A 16589-nucleotide genomic window follows, 5' to 3' on the forward strand; every position below is an offset into this window, starting at 1 on the left:
TCATTAAGGCCATTTCAGGCTCTGTCCTTAAGGGGTTAATAGCCGTTGTAGTGCAGCCTGTGTTTTTAGGTCATACATAGAATGCAAATAGAATGTGTCAATCTTTGCATCTAAAATCTATTCTCTGTTATGAGCAATGTCAGGCTGGGGAGAGGTGACTACAATCTATTGCTCTCTGTTATCAGCCATGATAGGTTGGGGAGAGGTGACTGTAGAACAGGTGACTACAATCTATTACTCTCTGTTATCAGCCGTTTTAAGCTAGTCGGAAGGTGACTGTAATGTTCTTCAGTAGGATGAGGGACAGAAGCCCCCCTCATCCATGATCCTTTATATCCTGTATGTGCAGTGCTGAGCACGCTGTTTGATAATGTGGAGGCGGATGTGTGTGACCGCCCTGTGTCCTCTGCAGAAAATTCCTCATTTTACAGTCTGTGTCTTTGATAAATGACTTATGAATATGGACATAAAGTGACGGAGGTCATATGTCAGCAGGGCGCAGCGCCATTATCCTGTATCCTACTTTCCTTCTGGAACAAAAGTAAAGCTTGTGACATCATCGCTAGTGGAAACTGCAGAGGTCATGTGACCTAGCAGGACGCAGGAACCAGTTCTACAGACTCACAAGTCACATAACCTGTTCCTGTAGTATACAGTGTGTGGATTTTACATCATTATATTACTATTATATCAGTGATGTCATACAGGAGGCGGGACTGTGACTACCTCCCAGACATGTTATATACACTGGTTGTCAGCAGTAATGAATAGTTTTCATGTCTAATCACATATCATTATATTACTGTTATATCGGTGATGTCATACAGGGGGCGGGGCTGTGACTACTTCCCAGACATGACATACAGGCTGATTGTTAGCAATAATAGATGAATAGCTGTTCCTGTAGTATAAGGTGTGTGGATCTCATGTCTGATCACATATCATTATATTACTGTTATATCAGTGATGTCATACAGAGGGCGGGGCTGTGACTACCTCCCAGACATGACATACAGGCTGGTTGTCAGCCGTAATAGATGAATAGCTTTTTCCTGTAGTATAAGTTGTGTGGGTCCGATGGTCATGTGGTCACCTGCCGTCATGTATGCGTAGGTCCTCGCTTTCTTGGGTGCGGAGCTTATGTTTCTATTTTTAGCTGTGAATGAGTTCATTGTTTAACCCATAACAAGCCAGTAAATGTTTGCCTCCACATAATACATGTATTGTCAGGTACGTACCTGGGGGAGGGGGTGAGATAACTAGGTGAGGCTGCAGCTCAGGTGTCGCAATTATTTCTGCTATAAGGAAATATCACAGGGCAGAGGTCAGAGCTGCCACCATGTAATAAACATAGCAGCGGGGGCAGTGATTAAAGTCATCCCAAACTTTGTCCCCCTTCAGCCCCCTCTTTACTCATACCCAGACTCATCTGTTCACAACTCCAGACTCCTCTGCCTTCACCAGACTCCTTTTTCACCTCCAGACTCCTTTGTCCTCTTCCCAACTCTTCTGTTCCCTCCTGACGTCTCTGTCCACTCCAGACCCTTTTATCCCCTCCTAAGACAATTCTGGACTCCTCTGCCACACCTTTACACTCCTATGCCCCCTTCAGACTCTTCTCTCAACCTCCAGGCTCTTCTATCCTGCTAGAATGTCCTCTAAACCAGTGCTTCTCAATTCCAGTCCTCAGGCCTCACCAACAGGTCATGTTTTGAGGATTTCCTTAGTATTTAACAGGTGATATAATTATACTCAGTGCATCAGGTATTATCACAGGTGATGTTTGTATGGGATATCCTCAAAACATGACCTGTTGGTGAGGCCTGAGGACTGGAATTGAAAAGCACTGCTCTAGACACTTCTGTTTTTAGACCCTTCTGTCTCCTCTAGACCCTTCTGTACAGCTGTGGTGTCCCACTAGGGGTGTAATGGTGCGTTTACACAGAAAGATTTATCTGACAGATTTTTAAAGCCAAAACCAGGAATGCATTTGAAAGGAAGAGCACTCTCAATGTTTCCTTTATGACCTGTTCTCTGTTTATACTCTGTTCCTGGTTTTGGCTTAAAACATCTGTCAGATAAATCTTTCTGTGTAAACGCACTCTTACTGTTGTGTACACCCTCCGTAAAAGTCTGTATTTTTTGTGGTCTTATACTTTGAAAGTAGTATTAGGAGTTTACCACTAGATGTCGCTGTATTATGTATTGGTATATGGAAGCTGTACAGCTGAAGGGTCACAAAGGGTTATTGTGTTTATGTGTACCAGAATCTGTAGACCAGTAGGATTTCTGCTTTCCTCTTTTCTATCACCTCTCCTCTCTGTTCTTCTTTGGCACTCTTTTCACCCAATCACAGCGCACCCTACACGCTGTAGAGGAAGTTAGTCCCTTGGGTGGGGGAGGAGCAAGAGCTTTCCATTCGGGAAGGTGTGGCGGAAGGACGCAAGCTAGATAGCTCTCCACAGCAGTCTTGTCCAGGCCCTTGCCCTCTGCCAGGTCCCCATAGTTCAGTCTTAGCCAGTACCCCGCATGGGTAGGAAGCAAGACAGCCCACTGTTACCAACCTTCTCACAAGTACCCACACAAAGCACTATTCAGTGTTAAACTTCTTAGGAGAGGACTAGCCAAAAGATAACCTCAACCCATGCTGTGGACAAGGAGAAGTCACAGTGCAGGACAGTATCCACTAAAGAGTCCCACGCCTACAGAAGATGGATGCCACCCTAGAGCTGCCAGGAAAATATGAATACAGCCTATAGCTATATCTGTTTTCTAGGACTCCCTAGGGCTGCATTTAAAGGGGTTATCCAGTGCTACAAAAACATGGCCACTTTCCCCCCTACTGTTGTCTCCAGTTCAGGTGCGGTTTGCTATTAAAGAAGATGTACCAGGTTTAACCTGAACCCACGGATCGATCAGCGCCGGCACAGGGAAACCGGTACCGCGGTCCGCTTTTCGGACCGCCGCCCGGTTCCCGTGCACGGCGCCGTTCGATCCAGCAGTACCGGCCGGTGCTCAAGCACTGGAGGTCGGCCGGCCCGTCCCCAGTGGGAGGGAATTCCCTCCCTTGTATGACGCGGCTCGCGCCCATTGATCCGTCGGTTCAGGTTAAAGAGGATGTCCTCTTTAAGCTCCATTTACTTCAATGGAACTGAGCTTTAAAACCCCACCCAAACTGGAGACAACAGTAGGGGGAAAGTGGCCATGTTTTTGTAGCGCTGGATAACCCCTTTAACTTTTGCAGTTGCGGGGAATCAAATGCCGAGCGTTCAGGTTCGAATAATGTTGATGAACCCAAATCTTTTGACACATACCGTATCCATTAGATACATGACATATGATAGATGACACCTCAGTCACCTGTTTGGAGGTCACAGGATGTGTTGTCTTGTGGGGAAATCTGTTGGTTTCATTATCTCATCTCCGTCCACAATTATTTCTAGAATCAGGAAGATACAGTGCAATAAATATGTCATCAAATGTAAAAGCAGAAGACGGTGACCTCCTGTCTGGGATGCAAATGGTTATTGTCATATCAAGGCTGCACTAAGGGCTCTAATATTGTCCAGTACAGATGATGTGATGGATCCATGTGAGATTTCCACAGATTGGGGCTGTTTAGGGTCTTATCACACTGAGCGATTTTTAGCGATTAACGACTAACGATAAATGATCCCAAACAAGATTGTTTATCGTTAACCTAAAATTGTTCTCCATATTACACAGAACGATAGTCGTTAGTTACGATCGTTATTAGGACAGTTTATTCATTCTGATCCCAGCAAAACAATGGACAATGTGCAATTACACTGAACGATTAGTGAAAAAATGCGGAACTTGAGAAAACGAATGTGGAATTACATCGAATTTTAGGTTCAGATCTAAATCAACGACATAGGAACAATTTTTTGATTGTTGCCTGCAATTACACAGAACGATTATTGTTTAAATTCGATCGATATAACGATTTTTCGCACGATAATCGTCCTGTGTAATAGGGCCCTTAGAGTTGCAGTGCCCCTCTTACCTATGGATGTGTCTGGTACTGCAGCCCTATTTACTTTATCTAGTAGCTCAATCATAGATCAGAGCTGAGCTGCTGAAATAGTTGCAGATCAATGCTGCCATTATATCTCAGACACAGGATAGAAGTCAATTCTATTTACTGTGTGAATGTTCCTGATGGTAAAGGATATCCGGTGATCTTGTTTCTCAGCTTTAGATCCCTATAATAATCTTTTACACCATAATGTTTCCATGTGGACGGCATCCAGATCAGCAACAGGGAGCAGATAACAGCCGACACCTATAGGCCCTTATCTTATCTGAATGGAGTCAGAGGCGCCGCTTCAACCTGTGATCTCTTCTGCCTCCCTGACATTGCATCTCCTGCAACAGAGAACGGACAGCCTCAGTGGGTAGCATTATACTGTGATATGCTGGTTACAATTTTTTGGGGGCTCAGTAGTTACAATTGTATGGTGACTTGGGGGTTGCAATTGTACAGTGACTGAGTGGCTAGCATTTTAAGTGGTCTTAAAGGGATACTCGGGCAAAAATCTTTTTCTTTCAAATCAACTGGTTTCAAAAAGTTATATAGATTTGTAATTTACTTCTATTTAAGTCTTTCAGTACTTATCAGCTGCTGTTTGTCCTGCAGGATGTGGTGTTTTTTTCCAGTCTGACACAGTGCTCTTTATTCAGATATATACGCTTTTATACGGCGTATGCATCAAAAGGCTCCGCCGCGCACAAGCGCCGGCATTGCAGGGGATCGTCTGTCAGTATGACAGCTGATCTCCCCCTGTAAGCAGAGGATTCTCTGCTCCGGGTAGTTTAACTATTAAATGCCGCTGTCAAATCATGACAGCGGCACGTAATAGGTTCTGGTGGCGTACGCCGTATACTCATGTGATCAGAGGTCCCGAGGCGAGGTCCGGGCTTCTAATAGTCTCCATGGTAATGCCAGAAGCATGGCTGTGTAGATTGCCTGTCAGCTCAGTAGTAGTGCAGTATATTGTGTCAGTGATCAGTAGATCACTGGTTAGTATACACTAGTGTACAGTAATGTACACTTGAGAAAAAAAAAATAATAATAATTCGCGCCCTCCTCTCCGACAACAATAAATAAACTTATGTAAAACACTTAAAGAACACAAATCCTACACACGTTTGATATCGACACCTCTGGAACAACCCTAGCTATAAAACTATATCATTGTTTTATACCGCACGATGCACGCTGTAAAATAAAATAAAACAGCACCAGAGTTGCTGTATTTTGTCAGTGTACCTAAAAAAAAAAAAAACATCAAAGAGATCAAAAAGTTATTGGTATCAATAAAAACTATACATCTTCCTGCAAAAAATTAGCCCAAAACCAGCTCTATCACACGATAGATCGAAAATCTATGGATCTTGCGATGTGGCGACAGTTTTTGTGTGTGTGTTTTTTTTGTTCTTTTTTTTAGGTAGAAAGTTTCTATTGTGCCAAAGTGGTAATAGTTAAAATATATATATATTTATTTAAATTTGGTATCGCTCTAACCGTAGTGACCCAGAGTATACAATTATTATGGTATTTTTACTGCACATTAAGCTTAATATTAAAAAAAATTTTTTTAAATAGATGACATTTTTCTATTATCCCTCAAAAAAAATTGTTATTAAAAATGAATTACCGTAATAGGTTTTATTAAATGGCGGCAATAAAATGTCACACAAAAAACAAGACCTGATATGGCTGTGTGGGCAAAAATAAAACAACGGTGCAACAATGAAAGGCGGCAATGAAAAAAACGTATAAAAATTGTTTGTTCATTAAGGGGTTAAGGTCGCTGTCACATGTGGCAGTTTGAGCCAAAACTAAGAGTGGATTCAAAAGAAACAGGAAATACTTCTGCTTCCTGCTGGATCCATTTCTGGCTTTGATTCAAAAACTGCCATGTATGACAACAGCCTAGTGGTTAGCATTATATGGGATCCCCCTCCAGGCACAGGAATATGACCAGGATCATCCTTCATGTGCAGGGATCAGACCAGGATCACCCCCCTCTAGGTGCAGGGATCAGACCAGGATCACCCCCCTCTAGGTGCAGGGAGCAGACCAGGATCACCCCCCTCTAGGTGCAGGGAGCAGACCAGGATCACCCCCCTCTAGGTGCAGGGATCAGACCAGGATCATCCTTCATGTGCAGGGATCAGGCCAGGATCACCCCCCTCTAGGTGCAGGGAGCAGACCAGGATCACCCCCCTCTAGGTGCAGGGATCAGACCAGGATCATCCTTCATGTGCAGGGATCAGGCCAGGATCACCCCCCTCTAGGTGCAGGGATCAGGCCAGGATCACCCCCCGTCTAGGTGCAGGGATCAGGCCAGGATCACCCCCCTCTAGGTGCAGGGATCAGGCCAGGATCACCCCCCTCTAGGTGCAGGGATCAGGCCAGGATCACCCCCCTCTAGGTGCAGGGATCAGGCCAGGATCACCCCCCTCTAGGTGCAGGGATCAGGCCAGGATCACCCCCCTCTAGGTGCAGGGATCAGGCCAGGATCACCCCCCTCTAGGTGCAGGGATCAGGCCAGGATCACCCCCCTCTAGGTGCAGGGATCAGGCCAGGATCACCCCCCTCTAGGTGCAGGGATCAGGCCAGGATCACCCCCCTCTAGGTGCAGGGATCAGGCCAGGATCACCCCCTCTAGGTGCAGGGATCAGGCCAGGATCACCCCCCGTCTAGGTGCAGGGATCAGACCAGGATCACCCCCCGTCTAGGTGCAGGGATCAGACCAGGATCACCCCCCTCTAGGTGCAGGGATCAGACCAGGATCACCCCCCTCTAGGTGCAGGGATCAGGCCAGGATCACCCCCCTCTAAGTGCAGGGATCAGACCAGGATCGCCCCCCTCTAGGTGCAGGGATCAGGCCAGGATCACCCCCCTCTAGGTGCAGGGATCAGACCAGGATCACCCCCCTCTAGGTGCAGGGATCAGGCCAGGATCACCCCCCTCTAGGTGCAGGGATCAGACCAGGATCACCCCCCTCTAGGTGCAGGGATCAGACCAGGATCACCCCCCTCTAGGTGAGTAGAGGAGTAAGGAGAAGGGGAACAGAGGGTTCTGGAGGAGGGGAAAGAGAAGGTGGACAGAGGGGTCTAACTTTGGCTTCATCCCTTCTCCTTGTTGACAACACACGGACAGTCAGTTAAAATAAGCAGGTGTACATGGGGATCAGGAGAGATAGTGCTCCGCCATCTAGTTTAGGTGAGTGACATATAACATTTGTGATGTCATTTTGCCCTAGGCCTTGAAAAGTTTTCTGACACATATGACAAACATGCCCATAGACCTCACCGCTTGGGGGTGTCTGTAGCACAGGCCACTCTATGAATGTATACCACTAAGGAGGCCAGGGAGCTCTATACCTGTGTAACATCACAGTGTCCAGCACCCTATGTATACAGCCAGCTGTCCCCTGATACAGTGGTGGAAGGACTGTGAGCGGTGGTGTCCTCAGAAGCTCCGGATTATCAGACTTGGCGACAGACAGAAGATTTTCCAAATCCCTAAACAGGAAAAGCCATGAATGGGGATGTTTCACCTTATTACACAGAAGCTGCATGTCCTGCCACCAAGCCTCAGCCTCCTGCACATTGCTCAATGAGTCCCCCCCTCCCAGGCTGCAGAGGCTGGGGAAGGAGGCAAGAAGATTTTACCTGTAGCCTGGACACAGCTGATTGGCTAGCACCCCCCCCTAACCCCACCCCTGCATACAGGTGCAGTTATAAGGCTGGGAAGGTGTGAGAACAGAAAACACCTGTGTGAAGCTGAGACTGCAGGTGAGGGGGGCACATAGCCTGCTCTGGGTATGCTGGTCTCTATATAGAAGAGGGGGGCACATTGCCTGCTCTGGGTATGCTGGTCTCTGTATAGAAGAGGGGGGCACATGGCCTGCTCTGGGTATGCTGGTCTCTATATAGAAGAGGGGGGCACATGGCCTGCTCTGGGTATGCTGGTCTCTATATAGAAGAGGGGGGCACATGGCCTGCTCTGGGTATGCTGGTCTCTGTATATAGGAGGGGGGTACATACTTGTCCCTTTCTGAGTATGCTATTTTCTGTATATAGGAGGGGAGGGGGCACATACTTATCCTGTTCTAGATTAGGCTGTTTTTGTATATAGGAGGGGCCACCTATGTATGCTGTTCTGGATTAGGCTATTCTCTGGATATAGTGGGGAGGGGTGGCATATAGTTATCCTGCTCTGGGTTGCCCTGTTCTCTGTATATAGCCGTGGGGGCACATGCTTATCCAGCTGTGGGTTGCCCTGTTCTCTGTATATAGCCGTGGGGGCACATGCTTATCCAGCTGTGGGTTGCCCTGTTCTCTGTATATAGCAGTGGGGGCACATGCTTATCCAGCTGTGGGTTGCCCTGTTCTCTGTATATAGCCGTGGGGGCACATGCTTATCCAGCTGTGGGTTGCCCTGTTCTCTGTATATAGCAGTGGGGGCACATGCTTATCCAGCTGTGGGTTGCCCTGTTCTCTGTATATAGCCGTGGGGGCACATGCTTATCCAGCTGTGGGTTGCCCTGTTCTCTGTATATAGCAGTGGGGGCACATGCTCATCCTGTTCTGTTGTAGAAGTGAACCTTCTGCTCTGACCACTACTGCCATTAGGATGTGGTTTGGTGTTGCATGATTGGGAGTGCTTTTATTTGCCTGTTACATTTTGGGGGTCTGGTGTTTGTCCATGGTGGTGATACCAGCAGGTCATGTGACCGATGCCAGGCTGTGCCACCTTCCTCCAGTTGTTTTGGGTGATCGGATTGCATAAAACACAATGGATCAGATTTCACCAGTTTCCTCCAGTTATTCAGGAGACTGCTATTGCACAATCTGCCCCTGGCATTTAACCCCTGCAGGGTCAGGGCAGTAATCAGCTGGACATGAGCCCTTCATCCCTTCAGTTTCTTGCTGCTAATCATGGATGAGGATGATGGGTGTTGTTGGTATTGCTGGATGGTTGCGCCAGGCACAGCAATCTCTCTTCACGCTCGGGTTGTGTCTTTGGGTGTTTTCTTTTCCACGTCTGTTCCATTGTGATCTTGGTGCTGAATGTGTCGCACCCTGAGCAGCTGGACTGTGGATGGGTGTGGGGGACCCCAATATAATCCCCCGGTCATAGAGCCTGATCATTCCTGTGACCCATCTAAGAATCGGGAGATTGTAGGTGGGGGGGGTCATTACTAATCTTGTGGTTACTGGTCCTGACCACTAAATCTGCTGGATCCATAGTGTCTGGTGTCTTTCGCCAGCAGAGAAGTCTGAGATTTTCCATGATCGTGAATGAGTCTGCTGTACAGGGTGGGGGGGTCCCCACTGTCTGTCATATCTCTCTAACTCTCTCCTTCTCTTCCAGAAAGAAACATAACCACCGCAACCATGAGCTGCTTCACATGCATCAAAGTTCTCATGATCTTATTCAACCTGGCTATCTTTGTAAGTATAGAAGACTAACTAAAACTGTAGCCCGTAGACTTCTGTATTATCCGACTTAACGGCAAATCTGTTTTATCATAAGAGGTCTGTTTGCTCGGTGATTGACGTCTCTCCACAGACGCACGTATACACGCAGATGGCTTTCAATCTCTGGGCAGGACAGCCTATGTGACTACCTGGATCAAAATGCTAAATTGCTTGACTCCTCCGCTATGACATGGTGCATAAAGAGTGGATGACCTCTTCAATGTGACAGTAACTCTTTTTAAAGGGAACACGTCAATTATGTCAAAAGTTTCGATTGGATGGGTTACAAAGCTAAAGCTTTGGCTGTCCAGGCATGATGGGAGTTGTAGTTTTGCAACAGCTGGAGAGCCAAGGTTCCCTGCCATAGTGTATGGGCTCTATATACAGTATGGTATAGCTCGTGATGACATAGCAAGCCAATACATGCATGGCCCTGCTTGGTGACGTTTCATCACTGGAATCATGGATGGCCTGTATGAAAGGAATATGGCGGCTGTCTTTAGGCCAGTGCATGTACTAGTCTGATAGTTGGTGGTTAATAGCATGGTTCATTACAGCAATGATGGCTGAAGCTATAACCAAAGAGCAGTGGTGCCTGCAGGGACTGTACCACTTCCTCATTTGGAGGGACTTTTACTTCCTTGTGCGATCTTCCTGCTGGACGAGAAGCTCTACATTTCAACAGAGGCTGCACGGTTATAACCATGTCCCTCATATTATGCCAGGGTCACTGCTCCCGTGGATGGGGTTGTTACAGGTGCAGTGGTATTTAGTGTAACTGGGCCAAGCTGCTGATTGGCAATGGGTGCGGCTGGATCACAGGGAACAATGGAAAGATAGATGTGTTCCTGATCCGTGTTGTGTGTTTCTCCTGCTCGTGGCCCTGGGCCCAGTGTTTTTGCATTTCTTATGACCCTGCACTTGTTTGCTATCAGCGGTGGTGGCTCCTGCTGGAAAGAGCTGCCTTATACCCTGTGACCAATGACTTTAATATAGAGGCAGATGGGAGTGATGGGCTCTGGTCTGGGGCCCTCATTAATATTGACCTATTATGACCCACTGTATGGCATTGTATACATGACTTTTATATAAATATAATATATATAATATATAATATAATATAATTTAATTAATATAGAGGCCCTGCACAATCTGCAGGACACAACTCTATTTAGTGGTGATGGCGACTTTACTGCCACATGCTAACCCTTCCCCCTCCTTCTTCCAGTTGGCCGGGGGCACGTTGTTGGGAGTCGGTATCTGGGTCAGCGTGGACAGCACCTCTTTTCTGAAGATATTTGGAACGATACCAAATGGTGTTGCTGCACAATTCGTTAATGTTGGCTACTTCCTGATCGCCATCGGGGCCCTACTGCTGATCCTTGGCTTCCTGGGCTGTTGTGGAGCGCAGAAGGAGAGCAAATGCCTGCTGATCACGGTGAGAAGGGGTGCCTGCAACTCCACTGGATTCACAGGTCACGGGTTATATTACACATGACAGGCTTAGATTCAGTACTTGGTCTCACATTTTGTATTTAGATACACTATTTAGCAGGCTGTATGGCACCTAGGCCTTAGTTCATCACATAAGGGCCTTGGACACACAATGATATTGGATGCAACGGTTCAGGGCACAGTATCACACGTGAAGGTCTTAGAGGTTTAGCGGCACACAGTATACCAGGCCTGGGATCAGGTTCTCAGTATTGATCTTATATCCTCTCTATTTCCTCAGTTCTTCTCAATCGTCCTGATCATCTTCATTGCAGAGATTGCTGGTGCAGTGGTCGCTTTGGTCTACTCCTCTGTGGTAAGAAATCCTGACAATTAATGGCCTTTAACCTACGCTCATCCCCTTTATAGAAATGACACAGTATCTGTAGGGGATGGGTCCTCCGGCCTGTGTAGATCAGCTGAGTTACCCATTGGGAGGCCTCTCATGGCGGTAAGGACATCACCTCCAGTCTTGGGGTCCAACACATGACCTGACTGTTAGGTTTTAGTTGTCTAAAACATCCTGCATAAAGTAGCTGTCCAAACAATACCCACCGCCAGTACCACTCTTATCGCCACATGTGTGTCCCTTATACTTGCCAAGTAGTGTGGTCCTCCAGGGGATACTCGTAGCCCTCACTGATCTCTGGGGGGCTGCTGGATGGATGACTGATTTGCCGTCTTTCTTCTGTTAGGCGGACAGCTTCTTGACGTCTGTACTGACTCCAGTTCTGAAGAATGATTATGGAACGAACGCGGACGTGACTAAGATCTGGAACAACACCATGACTGATGTAAGGAGTAGCGATTATATATTATGTCATTAAGTTTGTGCCAACCACCTTCCATCCCTTACAAGCTTTGACTTTTTTTTTTTTTTGCAGCTGAAGTGCTGTGGACTGAACAACTACACAGATTTCGATAATTCTCAGTTTGTGAGCAAAAATAATGGACTGTACCCGAGCCAGTGCTGCAACTCCACCACCACCACCTGCAATCAAGATGCGGCACAGGCGACCCGCATGAAGGTGAGTTCCCATTGAAGGAATTATGTGCCATGTATACTGTGCTCTAGAACAATGTCTGACCGGATCTTTCTACACAGGGATGCTTCAACCAAATCCTGGACCTGCTTAAGTCAAACGCTGCCATAGTTGGTGGAGTGGCAGCTGGCATCTGTGCGCTGGAGGTAAGTGATACCAGGGGTACCAGGGGTGAGGGAGGAACAGATATGACCTATTGCCATAGGAATCCCCATGGTCAGGATGGTAACCTGCTGAGCATGCCCCATTTAAGGGGGCATAAATGAATACTTTGTGGGACTTCTGAATTCTCATCTCTTGTGGTCTCTTTCCAGCTGGCAGCCATGGTGGTCTCCATGTACTTATACTGCAAGATTGACAAGGAGGGCTCCATACACTGATGCTGGTGACTGCGGATCCACTCGTGTACATTGTGTAAATGACATTTCAAGAGGAAAAGTGGCGCCAGTGTGACAGGAATACAACCGGCCGGGCCGTCAATGGACTGTACACAAGTCAGTGTGTCCTCCACCCTGGAGGTCCCTGATCAGCACTTGAGCCACCCTCAGCCCCTGGGGGTCCTGGCTCCGGCCGCTGTATGATTGCATTGCACATTTTTTTCCTCCAGTCTTTTGTTCTGGTGCCAAATATGATTTTGAATATAAAATTAGTTTTTTATAATATTTAATGTTTTGTGATGGCCGATTCTCAGGATGTGTAATAAAGCTGGACTTTTCACTTCAGAGTCTGGGGTTTACGTCTCATTGTGGAGTTGTCTGCTCCTACAAGGGGTGCTACGTCTGCCAGTTGCCTCACCTGCTGGTATCTCCTACAGGCCGTAGGCTGTATCTTCCAGGACTCCCTTGGGCTGCATCTAACTTGAGCCAACTATAATCAAGTGCCCAGTCTTCCAGGATCGGTCAGACTTGAGCATGCTCAGCTGCGCTCATCTTGTCCCATATTTATAGGCAAAGGAAGAGACTGGGAGACCTGAGCTAAAGAGCAGTAATAAGGAAAGCTTCATGTTGACAGATGAGGCCATACTAATCTAATCTTACAGCTTGTAGACAGAGAAGGGGACTGCCCTAAGAGGTGACAATTCTCGCCAATATTGGCAAATTTAGCAATTTGTCTTACACAATGCATAGTCCTCACAAAGCACCTTGAAATCTGAGGGCATCAGTAACCTCTTCTCCCACATGGAGAGTAGTCTACGGTGTAAATCATCGACAGTGCAAGCCTGTTCCATGCAGTTTGTGAGAGTAGTATATGCTGTGCTTGGTCAGACAAGTAAGGGAAAGAGTTCCTGTCTTAGTACTACTGGCAAACAGCTCAGCTCTGGTGCTGTGCACTATGGAGAGAGCCTAATGAGAGCACTAACCTTAATCTGTCGCTACTTTTAAGGGTAAATCTTGCACAACAAGGTTATTAAAATTACTTTAAATGTCAGGAACTCCCTATGTTAATTATAAAACGAATGTGCAGCAAATTGGCCAGAAAAATCTAAATACTGTAGAATAAAGCAAGTTTTTCTATTCTAGGACTTCACTGGTGTCTGAGCAGTCTGTAAAGTTCTATTGGAGATTATAAATGTTCTCTTGTCCTGATAACATTTGCCTCCAGTCCTCCTGATCGCTAGAACTGAGCTGGTCCCCATGGCAGTAGGTGTGGGCGCTGGCGTCCTGCAAAGCAGCCGGCGTGTTATCTCTGTTGCAACTATTAATTGTTCATATTTTATTTTTGTTTCACTAATCTTCTCAGGAATGTGGGAAAGATAAATAAAACTGAAGTCGCTGTTCACTTGTTTGGGGACAGATTCCAAGGTGACAGCCTACCTGGATAACTCCATTGTCTCGTAAACAAAGCCAGGTTATGTAGTGAGTGTGGTATTGGCATCAAGATCATGATTAAGACATTTATTGGTTGTTTCCTGATAAATGTCACCTCCAGAGCTGCACTCATTATTCAGCTATGTTACATCTTGCCCTCCATTCACCTCTAGAGCTGCACTGACTATTCTGCTGTTACATCAAGTGTTATTCTCCAGTCACCTCAGAACTATACTCACTAAGGGGTGTAGGACGATCATGAAGTTTGAGTTGTTGGGATGCTAAGGAGGATCTGCCCCTACTGAATTGTCAACATCTGCCCTGAAAGACCTGGTGCAGGGACTTTGTACTTTCAGCCTGAGTCTCCATGGAGTCCATCTGGCTTATTGTGCTATCAGGTCTTGAGCAGCATTCACACAGATTTTTAAAACCAAGTTTTCATCCCCAATTACTATGTCCTAAAGGGGGCAACTCCTACAGGATTCTGGGCCTCAGTCCTGGCACCTGGCATTCAGAGGTGTGAGGGGAGAGATGTTGCAGGTCACAATCTTCCTCCAGAATTTGTCACCAGATCTTGCACAAGACATCTGATCAATGACTGAATTAACTAGACCCCCACAACAAAAAAGGGGAAACAATGAACTCCTGAAGGATAAGACATCATGTAACAGCAGAACAGTGAGTGCAGCTCTAGAGCATTAAACATTAAGTAACATCAATAGTGACTGCAGCTCTGGAGAATAAGACATGATATAATGGCAGAATAGTGAGTGCAGCTCTGGAGGTGATTGGAGTGTATATAATAATCTGATGACGAGTCCTGTAATAAGCGGGCAGTCTGGGATTTTCCCACCAGGATAGAATATTTCCCTTTATGCGCTGGGACAATGGTGTCTGTCCCGTGAGGCTCACTGTGAAATTGTTCCGGACGTCTCATAGATTTCATGTATTATCCAGGAACAATGGCCTCCGGTGAATGTGGGTCATATTCTGGGAAGGGGGCACTTTCTTTTTTACTCCTCTTCTTATTGTCTTCAAAGAAATGATGTCAAAGAATTAAAAACCAAAACATAAAAGCAAAAAAAAATCGGAGAAGGGAAATTGATAGCGCCTGAACGTGCACCATGACAAACATGGGCGACATAAACCCCTTTAGTGCTGAGCTTTATGGGATTGGCTAATGATGATTACCTACAGTTTACTCTATGAATGATTACTGTTTCTGACAGGCCCCTCCCCTTGGACTATGTACAGCAGTCGCCTTAAGGTTTAGTCTATAATAACATAATCTGCTGTAATGTAACCCAACCAACGTGAGGTAGCAGGGGAAAGGTGTAAAGCCTGGGGGAGGCTTCAGCTCGTCGGGTTGAGGTCTAGTCTTGTCCTTGTGATGCTTCTTTCAGATTCCTTTCAGACTTTCTGCCCCTGGAGGGGAGGAGCCTCATCACAATGCAATGTAAAGCAATTGGGGGGGCAGAGAAGTAGCCCGAGCCTCCGATAACACGTCACCAAACATTGCAGTCCATTTTACCGAACAGCGTCCTCCACCACAGACTTTACAGTAGAAAGGAGGCGACTGAGAGACCATCACTGTGGGGGGGGGGGGATTCTAGGAATATGAGGGTATCCTGTGTATATGAGGGCACTATGGGAATATGAGGTTGTCCTGTGTATATGAGGACACTCTGGATGAGACTGTTTCGGGGAGTGTTCAGTATATATGGGGACACTCTGTGAATTTGAGGGTATCCTGTGTATATGGGGACGGGGCTCTGTATATGGGAAAACTCTTGATGGGGCCTTTTATGGAGTTGTTCTTTATAGGGACACTGCAGATACATGATATGATGGTGTTTTTTCTGATGAAGGGGGTTATACTGAGGATAGGGGTTATTTTGATGGTGGCTATTCTGATTATTGCTATTAGTTATACTGATGATAGGGGCAGAGCCGCAGAGGCGTAGCTAATTTCTCATGGGCCCTGGTGCAAAAAGGTAAACTTGGGCCCCCTCATGCAGTGCGATTCGACTTCAAAATCCCAACCCACACCCCTGTGCCCCCTGCTGTAGTAATGCCCCCTGTCCTGCCGTACCCCCATATAGTAACAATGCCCCCTGATGTGCCCCATATAGTAATAATGCCCCCTGCTGTGCCTCCCATATAGTAATAAAGCCCCCTGCTGTGCACCCCATATAGTAATAATGCCCCCTGCTGTGCCCCCATATAGTAATAAAGCCACCTGCTATGCCCTCCATATAGTAATAATGCCCTTCATATAGTAATAATGCCACCTGCTGTGCCCCATCTAGTAATAACACCTCCTGCTATGCCCTCCATATAGTAATAATGCCCCTGCTGTGCCTCTCATATAGTAATGTCTCCTGCTGTGCCCCATATAGTAATAATGTCTCCTGCTGTGCCCCATATAGCAGTAATGTCCCCTGCTGTGCCCCTCCATATAGTAATAATGCCAACTGCTGTGCCCCTCCATATAGTAATAATGCCAACTGCTGTGCCCCCACATATAGTTATAATGCCCCCTGCTGTGCCCCATACAGTAATAATGTCTCCTGCTGTGCCCTCCATATAGTAATAATGCTTGCTGCTGTGCCCCATATTGTAATAATGTCCCCTGCTGTGCCCCATATAGTAATAATGCCACCTGCTATGCCCTCCATATAGTATAATGCCCCTGCTGTGTACCCCCATATAGTAGTAATGTCTC

General features: G+C 46.6%; 1 protein-coding gene across 1 annotated transcript; it reads left to right on the plus strand.

The window, feature by feature from the left end:
• The first annotated feature begins 7738 nt into the window (after positions 1-7738).
• On the plus strand, positions 7739-12778 carry TSPAN1 (tetraspanin 1). Its single transcript, XM_069981180.1, has 8 exons — positions 7739-7830; positions 9413-9492; positions 10748-10957; positions 11255-11329; positions 11709-11807; positions 11898-12041; positions 12119-12202; positions 12371-12778. The coding sequence occupies exons 2-8, from the start codon at positions 9436-9438 to the stop codon at positions 12434-12436; spliced, it is 735 nt and encodes a 244-aa protein (XP_069837281.1). The 5' UTR covers positions 7739-7830; positions 9413-9435; the 3' UTR covers positions 12437-12778.
• The last annotated feature ends 3811 nt before the right edge of the window (positions 12779-16589 follow it).

The sequence above is a fragment of the Dendropsophus ebraccatus genome, chromosome 8, assembly GCF_027789765.1.
Source record: "Dendropsophus ebraccatus isolate aDenEbr1 chromosome 8, aDenEbr1.pat, whole genome shotgun sequence".
In the NCBI taxonomy this organism is placed as follows: Eukaryota; Metazoa; Chordata; class Amphibia; order Anura; family Hylidae; genus Dendropsophus; species Dendropsophus ebraccatus.